The sequence below is a fragment of the Rattus norvegicus genome, chromosome 17 (assembly GCF_021556685.1).
Source record: "Rattus norvegicus strain SHRSP/BbbUtx chromosome 17, alternate assembly SHRSP_T2T, whole genome shotgun sequence".
Classification (NCBI taxonomy): Eukaryota; Metazoa; Chordata; class Mammalia; order Rodentia; family Muridae; genus Rattus; species Rattus norvegicus.
Window position 1 is genome coordinate 88,323,542 of NC_141550.1, and position 17,701 is coordinate 88,341,242.

The 17,701-nt window shown below is 47.2% G+C and overlaps 1 protein-coding gene across 5 annotated transcripts in view; it reads right to left on the bottom strand.

Annotated features, from left to right (window-relative positions):
* Positions 1 to 17,701, bottom strand: part of Pip4k2a (phosphatidylinositol-5-phosphate 4-kinase type 2 alpha) — a 164,777-nt gene that overhangs the window by 18,248 nt on the left and 128,828 nt on the right. For all 5 annotated transcript variants that reach the window (XM_087589697.1, XM_087589698.1, NM_053926.2 and 2 more), the window contains 2 exon segments: positions 13,813 to 13,959; positions 7,174 to 7,212 (listed from right to left, as the gene is read on the bottom strand). In XM_087589697.1, the coding sequence (XP_087445823.1) occupies positions 7,174 to 7,212; positions 13,813 to 13,959 (186 nt within the window).

Consider the following 17,701-nt stretch of genomic DNA (forward strand, 5'->3'; position numbering starts at 1 on the left):
GGTCTGGGGAAGGGGAAGGAACTCAATGATAAAGTGCTTGCTTTGCATACGTAACATACGTAAATCTGAAGTTTGACTGCCAGGACTGCAGTGGGGAAAACCTGGAAAATAATGACTGCCTCTGCTCTGAAGGGAAACCATGTCCTGACCTTTGGGTGTTCCTTAGGCCACAGAAGAAAGAAACCATTCCCCTTCTATCTGGGGAGTAAGTTTAAAGCATTAGCTGTCTAGAGAGTTGGAAGTCCCCCACAATGTCCCCCGAGGTGACAGCTCACCATGAGTGGGAAGGCAGACAGGAGAAAAGGTTCCCCAAAGGCACACTATGTGCTTTCTGTACCTTGCTCAGGGGCCAGGCACCCACCCTATCTTGCCTATAACTGCAAGGACTAAAGAGAACAGGGATTAAGTCTAATGGGGGACTCCCTTAAGGATCTCAGAAGAGATGCTGGAAAGGGGGTTGGGAAAGGAGTTTTAGGAAGGGGGGTATAAATGATCAATTCTATCGAACCTTCAGCCAGTAATAGTAAAATGTCAGGGCCAGTGGCAGCCTCTTAATCGCCAGTGTAATGCGTAAGAGTCAACAAGGAGGCTTTGTGTAGTGGGTTCTCAAAGTGTCAACAATTATTATTGGCAATATAGCTCTGTGAATGCCAATTGCAGGACGGCCACTTTCCTTCCAGTGGGTGCGGAGAAGAGGCGATGGGTTACAAGCAGTCTGCTGACCCTTTTACTTCCTTTACACTGGCTTCACTTGACCTGAGAAAATCAGATCTGCATTTGGAGAACTGTGCCGAGAGAAGTACAAAATGTAGATGTGTGTAAATCCCTGGGACTCTCTCAAGAACGTTGGCTTTTTAAAAGAGTCAGGTCAACCCCCCCCCCCCCGGAGATCGAGTGAGTCCACTCATTTTCTTCTACTCCCCCCGGCCCCCGCTGAGGAGCTGGACGGCTGCAGCGTGCTAAGACTGTATCTGTGAGGGGCAGTCTGCTCAGCTGTAATTAGTAATTTGATGTCACGCTGGAATTGGACAGCAGCTGTGAAAAGATTGACCACCAGGGAGATTCGCATTTCTCTGTCTCATTTAGAGGGGGCGAAACTGCTGGAGTCGCGAGTGGAAGATGCCCTTCCACTAAAAAGCAAAGAATTAAGGAATAAAGCAAGCCCTGGCAGCTGTCAGAATTTGACAGTGTTTTGTGGAAGGACTCCCGTAAAAGGAAATCTAGACATCTGTGCATACATGTTCTGATACTTGTCGCCTACAAAGTTAATTCCATTACTGTTAGAATCTAGGGCCTCGTCTCCTCCAGTTCCACCTCGATTATTATGCTAATGAAACCACACTAATGATGTGTCAAGACGAAATCCAAGGGATGGGACTCATCTGCGACTGTATCACTGAACGCAGAAAATGACAGTTTTCAAAACTTGTCAGCAACAAGTTAAAAGTCCAGGAAATTAAATAATGCGATTCCAGAGAAGGAAGACTGGAGAGAGGTCAGAACTGGGACGGCTAGTTAACCAGTGGAAAGTCTCTGGGAAGGAGGTTCTGCCTGACAGCCATCTTTCTGATCGGGGCAGCGATGCACAGCAATTACAGCCACAGATACTAGCTTTCCTCTCAGAGGCTAAAATGTGAGAAATAAAGTGTTTCAATAACGGGTACCAGAGACTACTCTGAAGGTGTTTATGGTTTTATTCATGAACACACAAAAAAATGCTTTTAAAGAGTCAAAACTATTAAATCATCATGGAAGGAAAAATGGACAACTGAAAGCCAAAACGAAACAAAACAAAACAAAACGGAAAGGTCAGAGTTCAACTATGGCACCACACTCCACTAAGGAATTGTAACTAAGTAAGAATTTCCGGATTGTCAGTGAACTCCCCAGGGTGGAGCCACCCCACTCCCCAGCAGCCATACTCTACTGGGTGATTATCAGTCTTGGCTGCCTTTGTAGCCCATACTTGCACGGGATTTCTCCTCGCCTTCCCAGTTAGAATCTGAAACATGCTTGGGTGGGTGAGGTAGCCCTGTAGAACCTCCGACCTTTGGGGGACGAGTTGTCAGACCCCTAAACCTGCAACACTGCAGATAGCACCCCACCCCTCCTGAGGGCTGAGTATAGACCGTCCCAGTGTTTGCAAAGCAGGAGTCACAGGGCGGAAGATTATGCACCTCATGGCCCAGATCACACACCTGAAACGGTGGGTGAACATGCTCAGACTCCTTAGGGGGATGATGTAGAAATGAGTTGTTTTGCTAAAATTGTTTGAAACCAGATCATTTCCTTGATTACTTATAAAAAAAAAAAGCCAAGACCCTGGGTGGACTAGTTTTAGTATTGTATTTAACCTTCATGCCATGTCTGGTTAATGCAGTTATTGTCATGGCTCCTGGGATTAACATGAAATTTGCACAGGTCCTTTAACGAAAGGAGACACGGGCTGCCCCTGAATCTATTGCCTGCCTGAGGATCCCATTCCCTAATTAGGCCACCTTGTCTTGCCTCAGCAGCAAAGGGTGTGCCTGGTCCTACAGTCACTTTGTGCCAGGGTGGGGTGATACTGGGGGGGGGGCTCCCTATTCTTGGAGGGTGGAGGGGCTGTGTAAAAGGGAGGGGAAGAGGGGGGCTGATACTGGAATGCAAAGTGAATTAATAAATAGAAAGGAGGGAAGAGGGGTTGGGGATTTAGCTCAGTGGTAGAGCGCTTGCCTAGGAAGCGCAAGGCCCTGGGTGCGGTCCCCAGCTCCAGGGGGGGGTGGGGGGGGGAGAAAGGAGGGAAGAAAGGGAGGGAGGGAGGGAAGGAGGGAGGGAGACAGACACAGAAGACAGTAGGATCCCAGACAGTGAGAAGACAGTCATTCACAGTGCCCCTCTGACTATCACTTCTTAACTGTATGGCCTTAGACCAGGGATCAAACCCATGTGTGAAATTGAGATGGAAACTTAGGGGTTCTTTGGAAATTAGGTTGTGTTAGATTGTGTCTTGTCAGGGGAAACACGAAGGAGTGTTGTCCTGAAATGGACACAGGTGAAAGACAGAGCAGACTTGTGAAGGAACGTTTGGCTGAAGCAGACACAGGTGTTGGTCTGCCTTACGCTGCGTAGTTGAGCTCTACTGTCCAGACTCCACAGAGAGAAACGCACCAAAAACCTCCTGGTGGTGTGCTGCCGTTTCTTGCCTGTCTGCGTGGCAAGGAAAGCAGCAGTTTAGTTCACTGGAGTCAGCAGTGGAAGCTTGATCCACCCGAAAATACCTCACAGGTGTACACGCAGTCCAGTTAGGTAGTGTCGGGAGAGCCAACAGAATCAGCAGTGGTGGCACTACCGAGCAGAGACAGCCAGGTCAGGAGGAACGCCAGGAGAATCCTCAACTGAGCCTCTCCCTCTCAGTGACGTGAAGATCAGTGAGGATGAGAGACCCACAAGACTATAAGCATAGTCACTGTCCATTGAGTTCTATTTATAGCTCTCCGAGCATCACGTGTCCTCCACAGGCCTTGCCTCACCACGTGTCATGCTTTGCACGTGAGTCTGTATCAGCTGACATCACTCTGCCAATCAGCCAGTAACTGCAGCAGCACACCACCAGAGGCTTTCAATGCATTTCTCTCTATGGAGTCCCAACAAGTGCGGTTCGACTGCAATGCATGGGCGTGGTTAGCGAAGAATCCTTCATCACTCGTCCTTCATGTGTTTGCTTCAGCAGAACATCCTTTCTCTCGTGTCTGGCTTTAACGAAACATTCCTTCCCGACCGTGCCTTAGCCTTCTACCTGTGCCCACTTCAGGAAAACACTCCACGTGTTTGTCCCAGCGAAACGCCATCCAATACAGCTGACTTTCCAAAGAACCTTCAAGTTTCCACTTCAGAAACAACCCCACTGACTCAAGGAAATGATCACTGCACTGTCTTTAACATAAAGAGGGTATGACAAAACGCACGTTCAGTCTGATGGTCTCCTAGAACCCAATACATTGACATTAGACAGAAAGGAATCCCGGGGGAAGGGAAGGTTTCTGCTGTGCTACCGACTAGAAGCCTAGGTCTAGGTCTAGAGGCTAGCTCTCTGTGCGATGCTGACTAGGCCCTCTTGCTCTTTTTAGGAGGTAGGGTTGGTGAGAGGGGCCTGGCCCTTGAAGAGGGGTGGAGGAGGCAGACAGTGACAGAACCTGCCAACAGTGTGCTCAGAGAAGGCAGGCAGACTCTCTCAGCTCTGCACAGTTGGGCTCTGACCCCCACCCCCACCCCAAGTCCCGCCCACTCTTTAAAACCAGGGCCAGGAGGGATGCTGGGGGGAAGCTGGTCATTTACCCATGGTAGAGGTAAGAGCACCTTAGCAGAGTTTGAGGCAATGGACTTCTGCTTAACCAAATTCTCCATTCTGATTATTTCTACTGACAGCAGTAAAGGGGCTAAAGGGCTTTAGGGAGGAGGGCGGGGAACTGTGGCTGTTGCTGGCTTCCAGAAAGCCTGACGTGGTCTCTAGGGACTTGGTGACTGAAGCCGGGTGGTGGTGGTGGTGGCAGTGGTGGTGAAGAAACCCAACAACTGCCATGGAGTGCAAATGTTACCTTGTCCACGCGTTCTTTCCTGGGCCACTCAGCTGCTAGAATTCAGGAGTGTATGTGTGGCCCTTTAAGTAATTACACATTTTCTCTTGATAACAGTAAAAGTCTCGATAACATGCAGCCTCCGAAAACTCCTCGTGTGCTAAGAGTTATTATATACTTTGCTGAAGTTTTATGCTTGAGAGAAACGCTCATTCAGCAACCGGGGAGTTAACAGTCACCGCTGCTGGGTCTTAGCGTCTTCAAGGGAGCGTGGACGAAACGTGAAAACGCACTGTGCTCAATTGTGCACAGTGAAAACATGTGGGACAGCCACTGTTTCCTGTTCTCTTCCACCCTTCTTCGCCACTGCAATTTGGCTCCTACCCACCTTCTCGTGGGGCACACCCCCCACAGCCTGGCAGAATGCCTGCTTACCATAGATGCCAACAGGTACCTGACTGAATAACAGGCGTTCTTGCTCATCTGGCTGTGGCTGGTTGTGGCTGGCCATGGCAGGATGCTCGCTCTTCTCTGGCGACAGACTCTCTGCTTTGCCACCCAGCATACTTTCCTGGGGTGAGCCAAGCACGCCTGCCCATGCTGACTATCCTTTCTTTGCCAGGACCCCGGCCAGACTCATGACTGTGATCATCTCTGTCCTGCTGCACTTGCATTTCAAAGTCTTTGTCTGCTGCTGTGGTGCAGGGCGTGTAAAGACCCTCCTGTCAGATCTGAAGTGTGGTCTTTCACAGCCTCCCTCGAGACGCTCCCCGTCCTGACCACCTCCTATATTTTATCTGAATGAATGGATTTGCTTTATTTTTGTCCACCACCAAATCTCTCTGTGGTGTGGATAGCCATGTCCACCCGCCAAGCCCAGGCCCCACTTTGGGGATACTGCATGGGTCTCAAATCTGGCCTCTATTCCCCTGGATCTTGTTATGTCCCTCTAGCTAACTTACTAAGTGCCCTGGTGTCCTCTGCAGGACTTGCCCCTCTTCCTCTGGAGCCTTCCTTCTTCACCCAAATCATCTCCTCCAGGGGACATCTTCTTGCCTGATCGCTTCCAGCCTGAATGGCTACATAGTCAAGCACACGAGGGCTCCCTGTCATACTGGAGAGTTCCTCACACTACAATACCATTTCCCACTGAACAGCATTATTCCTGCTGGATGGGGCTGAGCGATCCAATATGTCAGTTCCCTAAAGCTGGGACAGTAACTATGAACACACACACACACACATACACACTCACACACACTCACACACACTCTCTCTCTCTCTTACACACACACCTGAATGAACACAACAGAGTACATGTGTAAATTCATAAAATTCAAACTGAAACAAAATGATATTCTAAAAGAACTTAAGAAATTTAAAAAGTTCTTCAGTCTAGCTTTAAATGAGACAGTAAAGAAAAGACCCTTCTGACACGCAGATATGCAGGAGTCCAGGTGACCGTTCACGTAGGAAACCGTTTTCTGATTTCTTTTTTTTTTAAATTGAAGTATTTTAATTTTGAAAAGGAATCGCATATGAAACTCTTTTTTCCTTATCTGTCCTAGGATGGCAGGTTTGTTTGTTTTTTATTCAACAGTCCAAGTCTTCCACTAAATGTGGGTATCCAGTGCCTGTTTGCTCACTGCTCCGACCTGTTACACTTGTTCCAGTCTTTCCAGCAGGTAACTGCTTAATCTTAATTTCTATATCTCTTCCAATTCTTTGTCTCCATCCACCAATCCGAGCTAATTACAATCTTCAAACTGACGTAAACCTAGACCTCTCAAAAAACTACAGATAATCCCAGCTATGAACTTTAGTTGTTAACGACGTACTGTTTCCTGTCAGCGTCCAGTGTGTTTCACAGAGCACAAACCCACATGCTGAGTTTACAGCTGGTTCTCAGAATGTTTCACTAACGGAGAGCCCATTCTCTCTTCCTGTTTCACCCATCCTACATCAGTCAGTATCTTATTTCTTATTTACCAATACTGAAACATTGTATCCTGAAACTTTTAAGATATTTCCAACAGCCTGCCCCTTCATGTCTATAATTCTGTTAAAAGAAACCAAATGAGATTTAAGTATCACTTGATTTGTAATCAGTCAGGAGATACAAAGATGCGGTCTCTTCGTCCCTCATTTAAAAAAGGAAAACCAACCCCACTCTCATCTCACCATTGTATACTTGAAAAAAAAAGAATGCTCACCCAAGTTAATATGTAACAGCCAATTAAAAGGACAAGGAGGAGGCAAAGAACACAACGAGGGGTCACGTGTCTAACTGGGGTAAGAGGGCTCGGGACCCCAGTTCCTCAACACCCAGGATTCACACTCGGAGTTAGAATTTCCACTGCAGCCAAGTTACAGTCTGTGCAGAGCAGGTTATATGTGACCCATTTCTGTCACATATGCAACTAATAACCAGCAACTGTAGCATCACTGGCTACTGAGGAAGGGGATGGAGGCATGCATCATCAGGCTGCAAGAACTGCTACTTGTGCTGGCGGCAGCAGAAAGGCAATGGGAGGAACCATGGCGGTGGGGAATAAGAACAGACCAAAGCACTGTTCCAGCCATACTCCCTGGACAGTAGGGGCACCGTGGTGCTTACCTTTTCTTTGTCACTAGCTTCTCTAGCCACCGTCGAGCCCTGAAACACAAAGAAATGGTTAAGAATGGGCTGGCGTAGGATGCCTGGTTCCCTATGCACATTGTATGTAAGTGGTTCTGATCAAAACGGAGAAGAAACAAAAGTAACTCTGCCCTAGGTCCAGCCTCAGCGTGCTCCCCTTATCCCAACACCCCCTGTCTGGTCTGGGGCTCCCCTGCAAGTGTTCCTGTCTCCTGCCCACTCTTCTCCAACCACATCATCCCACTCGTCGCTCTCTGGTTCTTACCCACCTTCTTGGAAGTCAGAAAACCTGCCATCACTTAAGGAATAAACTTGCTATGCATTGATCAAAACATGACAGGTTTCACCATCTTCAAAAGGGAGGTGGGCTATCAGATGGCTGCGGCCACAAAAGCATTGGATGCCCCTTTCGCATATCCCACGTCCAGATGTGGACCATCCTGCCTCTGACAGCCTTCTCTGTACCACATGCGGTTTTCTCCCCTGTGTGAGTTACTGAAGGACAGCTCGGCTGAGCTCTGAGCGCATCCCCTGTGAGTGATTTCTGACTCCTTCACTTTGGAGATTCCTTCAAAGCCACACGCTTCCTTACAACTCTTTTGTTCTAGGCCCTATGCTGAGCACTGGGGTGCAAAGTGGAAGAAAACACAGCTCTTGAACTCCACCGCACTTGGTCTACTGCACAGGTTTTCAAAAGCAGCCTGAGAGATGTGCTGGCCAAAATGCCTGATGGGAAGTCACCTCTGAAATCCCCAGGAGGCTTCAGAGGCAGTACTCAAGCAGAGAAACTTCCCATTCTGTAGAGGATTTTAATTCAGAAAGAAAAGCTGGCGGACACCTAGACAAGTTGAGTCTTACTTAGATTTCTAAATCTGTGAATTTGACAATCGTGTCTCACCCATGGCAGAGTCTGTGCTTACTGACAAGTGGCTGGAGTAGGAACACAGAGTTTCTGACTTGTTTTGCCCCAGCACCAGATGCCTGAACTGCTACAGCGGAGTGTTCTGTTAACTAGGCCACTGCTCAAACACGCAACTGTCATCCTGGATCATTAAAGTAGCCAAACACAAAGGGAACCCATACTTGACCAGAGCAGTTGGTTAGATAAGGGGAGAGGAAAAATCTCACCATAACCACCTCTCTACCGATTATGTGCACATGCATGCACCTCTATAGACAGAAACTGGCAGAGGAGAGTCCAGAATTGGGGAGTGGGGGCTGAAGCAAGCTCGAGATACCCCGGTGTCAGTCCTCTGCTCCCTGGCACTCGGTGTGCAGGACTGGCGGGTATCGGGCCCCTGGTGAGTAGCCCAGGGACAACATTCTAACTTTCTTGGGAAGCAGGTGGAGGCGCCAAATGAGGGTCCCTTCCAGCATGGTTGGGACAAAAGCATCCTCCACCACCACCAGGGTAGGTCCTTTCTACCAATGATGGCTGTTCTTTATTGTCAACTTATGGTAATCTAGGTGCTCCTGTCTAGATTGCATTGGCCTATGGGCGTCTCTGCGGGAGAGCATCTTGATGATGCTAATTGAGGCAGGAAGACCTTCCAACTGTGGGTGGCCCTATTCCTAAGGCAGAGGATCCTGGATCGTATAAAAGCATGATAAAGATGCTCAACAGAAGCGTGCGTGCGTGCGTGCGTGCGTGCGTGCGTGCGTGCGTGGATTCACTGTTATCTGCTCTGGTCTGTGGATGTGCTCAGTAACTTCAGGTGCCTGCTGCCCTGGCATCCTTACAACGGTGGCCTGCACGTAACCTGGCATTGTGAACCAGGGTATCTCTATGATAGTAAGATGACATCAAAGGAAGACACTGTCATTTATGGTGTGTGTGTGTGTGTGTGTGTGTGTGTGTGTGTGTGTGTGTGTGTATGTGTGTGTGTGTCTATCTCTGCGTGTTTGTGTGTGTCTGTGTGTCTATCTCTGCATGTTTGTGTGTGTGTCTATCTGTGTGTTTGTGTGTGTGTCTGTGTGTTTATCTGTTTGTGTGTGTGTGTGTTTATCTCTGTGTGTTTGTGTGTCTATGTGTGTGTGTCTGTATGTTTATCTGCCTGTTTGTGTGTCTGTGTGTTTACCTCTGCGTGTTTGGGTGTCTGTGTGTGTCTATGTGTTTATCTGTGTGTGTGTATCTGTGTGTTTGTGTGTCTGTGTGTTTATCTGTGTTTGTGTGTGTGTGTCTGTGTGTTTATCTCTGCGTGTTTGTGTCTGTGTATGTGTATGTGTGTATGTTTATCTCTGCGTGTGTGTATGTGTGTGTGTTTATCTCTGCGTGCGCACGTGTGTGTGTGTGTGTGTGTGTGTGTGAGCGTGTGCATGTGCCTATGTGCTGTATGTGTGAGTGTAGATTTGTGCATTGCACCTGAGGCGAGAGGATAACCCTGGATGTTGTTTGGGCCATCTACTTTTATTTTATTTTACTTGGTAATGGCACCTAGGGTTTGCTGATCATGATTGGCTGACAGGCCCGGGAGCCCTGGATATCTTCCTGTCTCCACTTCCACAGCATGAGGTTTACAAGCAAGTGCTACCATGTGTGGGTTCTGGAAATCAAACTCAGGCACCTCCAGCACTTTCCTAACTGAGCCATCTCCCTAGTCCTACTTGTGTGTCTTTTTTTTTTTTTTTTTTTTTTTTTTTTGGTCGCTGTTTTCTCTCCCTATAATGAAATTTACTCTCCTTTTCAGTTTTGAAAATATTTTAATTCTATGTAAAATAATGTCACTTGTCAGTGTGTGTGCGCGTGTATATGTGTGTGTATCTAAAACTGAATTAATGCACAGTAAAAGAAATTAAAATTAAAAAAAAATTAAGTAGTTAAGGCCTTGAATTGGAGTCACGAATGATGCACGGTTTCCATGCACCTGAGGGCTCAGGCAGGGACAGTGGGTTGCTCTGTGAGGGAGAGAGAACAAAAACACTGAGGGATGCTAAGAGATCACAGCACAGCGGCCAATCTACAAACACAACTTACACCTCAGCAGGCTTACTGGAAGGCAGAGCTAGCGTAGCCATTTCAAGGGGATGAATGGGAGGCAGGGCACGCAGGAAGGGGGTGAACGGGAGGCAGGGCATTCAGGAAGGGGGTGAACGGGAGGCAGGGCATTCAGGAAGGGGGTGAATGGGAAGCAGGGCATTCAGGAAGGGGGTGAATGGGAGGCAGGGCACTCAGGAAGGGGGTGAATGGGAGGCAGGGCACGCAGACCCCAGTTCCTCTGTGCCGTGCTTTATGCTGGATGGGCTATGTATGCATCTCATTTAATGCATCCTCCAAGTGCAGATAAAACGACTCCAGCTGCAACAGACCAGGAAACTGAGGCTCAATGATTCAGCAACTCACAAACAGCTGCTGACCTCATGAGGCTCCTGAGGCTGCACCAGTTTTCTGCTATGGGACAGTCAGAGCACCACCTAGAACCCCGAAATTTCCAGTAGAGCCTGTGAGCAGTGTAGCTCCAGACATCAGGAATGAGAGAACGGGGTGTGGCTGAGACTCCCCAGAGGCAATTCCAAGGCAATAAAATGGCTTGATTTGTGAGTGGGCTATGGGACAGATGAGGCCTATGTAGGACACTCAGCCTGTCTGGGATTTAGAGAGCAGACACAAAGGCAGCATGTTTCCTTTACTTACTCTTGCTTTTCTTAACGCGTGACTCAGAATCCTGAGGTGTTCTCAGGGGTCTGCAAGTCAAACCTGTTGCTTGCTTGTTTCGGTGTTTTTGAGACAGGACCTCATCTGCATTTAAAATCTGGTTTGAAACTTGGAGCTCAGGCTGGCCTTGAACTTGTGATCCTGCTGCCTCAGCCGTTTGATTGCTGGGGTTGACGGTGTGTAACAGCCACATCTCACAAAACTGGTTTTGTAATACTGAGACACTGGCTGCCTCTCCACTCTTGATATTCACAAGGACACTGCCAATGCATTAGTGGGCTTTGTCCTGTGAAGCAGTTAGGAGTATCTGACATCGAGATAACCCCAAATCCCTAGCATCTGTATGGACGTCCCGATGAAGGGCCTTGATTCTGAAGCACACACCTTCAGCGTTCCGAACAGAGGTAAGCAGAGAGCGGGTCTGCTTTGCAGTGAAGGCTGCTCAGAATCATTCTCCTGACAGGTACAGTTATGGCTGAAACAGACACCTTCTCTTCCATAAAACATTTGTATTTGAAGAAAGAAATAGCAAATGAACTGCATTTGTTCAGACCTGAGAAACTGACACTTCTTGACAGTGAATGAAACTGCACGGCTCAGTGCTCTGGAGAAGCTGGGCTCTGTCATTTCCCAACATGGCTGACAGGACTTGAGGTCAGTGACAATGGGCTATCAAATGAAAACCAGACTTTTGGAAAATTGTATCCACCCTCAGGTCCCCATACATAGAAGGCTTTCAACCTGACCAGTAGGGATAGTCACAAGACTTTTGATACTTTGTAATTCAATGTGTCAATATTAGGAGAAACTGTGTTAACTCAGGAACCACTATGTCTCCAGTGAGGCAGGTGTGACTATAGAACCACACACTCACCAGTGCATGCAACTGACAAGAGACATTAATGAACAGAGTATAAATTCCTCAGGGTAACTAAGATATTACTGACTGTTAAGTCTTGGTGTATTATTAAAGGACATCCTACCACAATGTATTGACAGCAGGATTGGAGAGGGCATTCCAACTGTCCTGAATTAATCCAGACAGTACAGAGATCTGAAATCAGGGACAGGAGGGGAATAGGAGGGAAGGAGGAGTGGGGGAGGAGTACACCATATACATACATGAAATGTAGAACCATGGGGCTGGGAAGAGAGCTGTGTGAGGGAGGAGGGGGGGTTCTGTGATCCAGATGTGAGAATAAATAAATAAATTAAAGGGAAAAAATATAAAACCATGAGGTTTTTTGACTCACTAATATTTTTCTCTTGAAAAAAAAGTTTTCATGGGTTGGGGATTTGGCACAGTGGAAGAGCGCTTGCCTAGTAAGCGCAAGGCCCTGGGTTCGGTCCCCAGCTCCAAAAAAAAGAAAAGAAAAAAAAAGTTTTTATAAAAATCTATTAATATGAAATTGTTTATCATTGTTTAAAATAACTATAATTATTATCAATAGTTTAATAACTCTCATAAATTTCTTTTAAGCAAAGATTCATTCTTATTTATATGGAAGGGTATATGGGGAAGCCTATATATTACGGGGGAGACAGAGAGGGTGTCAGGTCCCCTGGTGGTGGTTAGGAGCTGTCTGATCCTGCTCTGGGAAAGCAAGTTCTTAGTGCAGCGCCATCTCTCCAGCCCTGTGTCCATCTTTAATACTGTAGATATGCAGACATAAGCAACAGAGGACAAAGCTTTTAGGGTCTTCTTTTGTGGATGTGAATAATTCTATGAGTTAAAAAAACAAAACGAAACAGAATAACCAACCAGACAAACAAGACAAAATCCCGAGACCTAAGTACCACAGATCAAAGGAGGATAAACATTTTCAGGAGTCAGAGAGTAAATATTTCAGCTCCACGGTTCACAAAGTGTCTGTGGTCACTGCCTCGTATAGTGTGAAAGCAGAGATAACACAGAAACCATGCACACGATGACACAGCAATAAAACTTTATAAAGAGGCAACCCCTCTTGGTCTTGGCACACGAGCACTTCGCAGTTGGCTGGCTAAAAGTCAGGTCATGCCACTGAGTTCAGACTTTTCCCGTGGCCTCATTCTAAGTCCTTAACATGTCTGGTCTCTGGGCTCTCCTGTCCCCTTTGTCATCCTTCTAGGTGCACCTTACCTAACGCCCTACTTAGAAATGCATGCCTTGGTGGGCTTCTGGAGCAGGGCTCCACTAGGCAGGCTGAGTCAGGGCGCCATCACTCAAGGGCTAGATGTGTTGGCCTCAGGATGAGCTCAGTGCAAACCTGAGCAACTTAGTGAGGCCGTGTCTCAAAATAAGAAGAAGAAGGGCTGAGGCTGTGGCTTAGTAGTAGAGTACTTGTTCACTGTTAATAAAAACTAGTGTGACCTTCCCCCTGTTCATTTCTACCCACAGCACTCATTATTTATCAACAACAATGACAACAACAACAATCCCTACTTTATCATTGTATGTGTGTGTTTTATGCACGTGAAGTAGAGGACAGAGGCCAGCTTTTGGGGACCAATTCTTTCCTTCTACCATGGATTCTGATGAGTGAACTCAAGTTATGAGGCTTGGGGGGCAAGAGCCCCCATTTTACCTGCTGGGCCACCTTGCTGCTGGGTCTGGTCTGTTCTACCCATAAACGATTCCCAGCCTACTACACAGCGTGTGGCTGACACGCTTGCAATAACACGGACTGCTTAATCCTACGGTGCTGGCAACTGCCTGCTAGATTCAATCTCTTGAGGGCTGGAGGGATGGCTCAGTGGTTAAGGGGTTGGAGAGATGGCTAAGTGGTTGACTGCTCTTCTAGAGATCCTTGAGTTCAATTCCCAGCAACCACACGGTGGCTCCCGACCACCTGTAATGGCATCTGATTCAAGCATCCCGACCATTCCGTTCACATGATTAATTATAACATAAACAATATGGACAGACGAGTAGGCTTGAGCAAATGAACATGAAACATAATGAAAATGACCCAAGTCAAGCTCACCTTCAGGTCGTACTTCCTATACACAGAGAGACGGTGGCTGAACACGTTCCTCGTAACAATCACGTATATTTCCACTCCGTCGACATTAAGCCGGTACATTCCCAAGAACTGAGGAAGGAGGGTGACCCCATGGCATTCCACTATATACTGTACAGGAGACAGAGAAAGGGAGAGGTGCTGTCAAAACATGGTGTATTCTTTACGTCAAATAGAAATGTTCAGTTCTTGATGCTTTATTTTCAGAAAACATTTGAGCTACTTTATGCTGCTCACCCATCAAATCTGTGTTCTCTCTATATATAAATTAGAACATTTACCACTAAAGATATTCCTTCCCCAGTGGCTCAGCTAATCTGCAATGTCAAGATTGAACACAGTGGCTCAAAGCAAGAAAGGAAAGCCCTTTGAAGTGAAGGACCGTCCACCTCCTTCCCTGGAAATCCTGAGAATGATTCCCCGCTAGATCAAGACCTTGAGGGTAGTGAGGCAGAGGGTGAAGAAGAGGATGCTGGGAGTCTGGTGCTGCAAGCCTAGGTGTTCTGGTTTCCATCTAGATTTCAATGGGCATGGAGGGGCCCTGAGCTACAGACAAGGTGCTGGGTACCATCAAGTCCTAGGGTTGCATAAACACAACAGGACTTGGGTCGTATGCCAATGAGCCACAAGAGGGCGCTACTTCCTCTTGGAAGCAGCCATTGATAAACCGTGGGTACCACCACAGGGGCCTTCAAAATGGGGGCAGAGTCTAAAGGAGCCTTTTCATGCCCATGACAGAGATTAAACCTCCAGCATAGTATCAACACCTCAGATCCAATGTTGTAAACGCTCTACCCAGTGTGCCCACACCAGATGTCTAGAAGGATGATTACCAATGGTTGGGTGTGTGTGTGTGTGTGTGTGTGTGTGTGTGTGTGTGTGTGTGTGAGCGCGCCTGTGTGTACGTGCATGTGTGTTGCATACATGTACCTCAGTGCTGGGGTTAGAAGCACATGCATGCATGCTTGGCTTTTTACATGGGCATTGGGGATTCAGACTTGGTTCTCACATTGGCAAAACAAATGCTCTCACCCAGAGTCATCTCTTTACCACGATTTTGAGTCTTTAAAAAATGTTATACTGTTTGATTTAAAAAAAAACAATAAAACTTTAACAAAAACCATTCTAATTGATTTCTTTTTAGTGATAAAGATTATTAATAATCGAGTCTGGGAATATTTAACTAGCTAAAGGAGAAAAAAGCTCCCCATCCTTCTCATTAGAGCCGAACAGCATCTGTCACTCAGGCTGGTGTTTGCTGTGCAGAGTTCTGACAAATTTCCAAGACGCTGTGGATTTCCCCTTCCTTACAGGTGAACAGCTGGGCCGTTTGAGCTCAGTCTATTTTTTTTTTTTCCACGAGTTTCTTCTCAGCTTGTGAGTTGAAGTCAGATGAGTGGAGCTTAATTTCAAACCAATAAATGGACTTGAGGTTCGCTAATGCACAACAGGTGGTTAATAGTTCTTGGTTGAAAAGGAAATTTCCCACGGCGACTTAAGGGATTAAAAAGTGAGTTGTTTGCCGGTGGTGGAAGGTGGATGAGCCATCTTAATAGAGTCTGAGGGCATCTGTACTGTGTGAGTGAGGTCAAGGAGAGCAGGTTTGGGAGCCAGGCTGCTGAAGCAGGCATCCCTGGGTTGCCATTTGCCAGCTGGGGGACTTGGGGGCAGTTAACTAAATCTCTTTATACCTTAGTCTCATTTTCCAGAAAACGAGCACCCGGACGCCCACCCCCAGGGCAGCGGTGAGGATGGCAAGTTGAGAGCATGTCAAGACACCCCACACCAGTCTGAGCTCAGTAATCGATGATGTGATGTTGGCTGTCACTCAAAGCCTTGGTAAGAAACTATAGCATCAGGCTGGAGAGATGGCTCAGCGGTTAAGAGCACTGACTGCTCTTCCAGAGGTCCTGAGTTCGATTCTCAGCAACCACGTGGTGGGTCACAACCATCTGTAATGAAATCTTGTGCCCTCTTCTGGTGTGCAGGTGTACATGCAGGCAGAATGCTGTGTATATATATGTATACATACATATAATTATATATTATATAATATGTATATAATATATACATATATATAATTTTCTATAATAAATAAAATCTTAAAAAAAAGTAACATCACACCCATCTTTCTCACAGTCACGCCCTAGGATCTGTTCTGGAGCTCAATCTACGGCAAACTCCCGGATTTATTTCTTCTTGAGGCCTGCAAGGCACGGACACTGGCTGATCAGCTCCTCCACTCACACACTTATCCTTACGGCTGAACTCAGTGATAGAGCACAGAACCTCCTATGAATTTGGTCAAAGGTCCTATCCCTACTACACAGACAAGGAATGCCAAGATGGAGATCTCTCCACAGCCACAGAAAGCCTGGCTCGCATAGGTGCCACTATCCTGACCAATGCCAAGGCTCTTTATACGGAAAATTAACAAGCTTCTGGTTTTGGAAATATGCCACACAGGTTACTAAAGAGTGAATAATGTGGCAGAAACAACCAACTTTGATGCATTCTGTCAACAAGTGTACTTACTTCCCCCTGGGGGCTCTTTGATGAGCACAGATGAAGTGAGCTTCAAACTCCCGGGTGTGCAAACATCTGAGCCCACAAATTACATCAGAGTCTTCCATACAAGCGCCGCCTAACTGCATCTGATGCTATTCGTCTAACTTAGGGATCAGGAACTTGGAGGGGAGAAACGCTACCCACTGGCTGGAGTTCAGGATGAGGGTCTTAGAAAGTGCTAGAGCGGGGCTGGGGATTTAGCTCAGTGGTAGAGCGCTTACCTAGGAAGCGCAAGGCCCTGGGTTCGGTCCCCAGCTCCGAAAAAAAGAACCAAAAAAAAAAAAAAAGTGCTAGAGCAGCGCTGTGCTGACCCTGACGCTAGGGCGTCCCTTAGACTCCGCCCCGATGACCCAGGCAACTCTGTACACAACGCTTCTCTTCCACGACATGATTTATGGGCTTATTTTATCTCATCTTGCCCATGGGTACCACATGTGTGCCTGTGCCCCCTCCCAGGTCTGAAAATACGCTGGATCCCCTAGAACCCGGGTTAATGATGGACACAGGAACCTGACTCCTCTGTAAGAACAAGTGCTCTTATCTGCTGAGCCATCATTCCCGTCCTTCTGCTCACAAACTCAGCACCAGTGTGTGGGTCTACAGAGCGTCTTGCAAGGACAGCAGCCCCCAGACTGGAGATTCTAAGTTAATGCCCCAGTTCCTCCTGGAATAGTACCCAGCCCAACCATATTCTGCTAGGACCTGGCTCCATTCAATACCTGTGGGATGGATGAACTGCTCAACTTCTCTGAGTACCTATGTTTGGAAAAGGGTGTGTGTGTGTGTGTGTGTGTGTGTGTGTGTGTGTGTGTGTGTATGTGCGGGGGGTATGTGTGTATGTGTGTGAGTGTATGTCTGTGTGTGTCTGTGTGTATATGTCTGTGTGTGTGGGTGTGTGGGTGTGTGCATGCGTGCACGTGCAGGCAAAGTAAGCTAATGGCAGGCTTTTATGAGAAAGGTGTCGTGTAGAAGTAGTTTTTGTAATCTGGAGCTTTCTGTATTTCCTGCAAACCTTGATTCTCACTTTCATAGTCAATTTTCATTCATGAAAAAATGTTTCTTGGGTATCCGCTTCATGCCAAACAGTGCATGTCATAGTGTGGCATGTTATAGAGACCCTGTCCCCCTACAATTTGTCCTGCACAGGACAAAAGGTGGCACTGGAAGCAATTGACCTCCATTTCCTGTTGGCACATCTCTAGGTAGTTTCCAGTTGGTTCCACTGCCCACTTCATACATCAAGAGCACATGAGAGGTGCCTTGCTTCGGCACCCTCTGTGCCGCT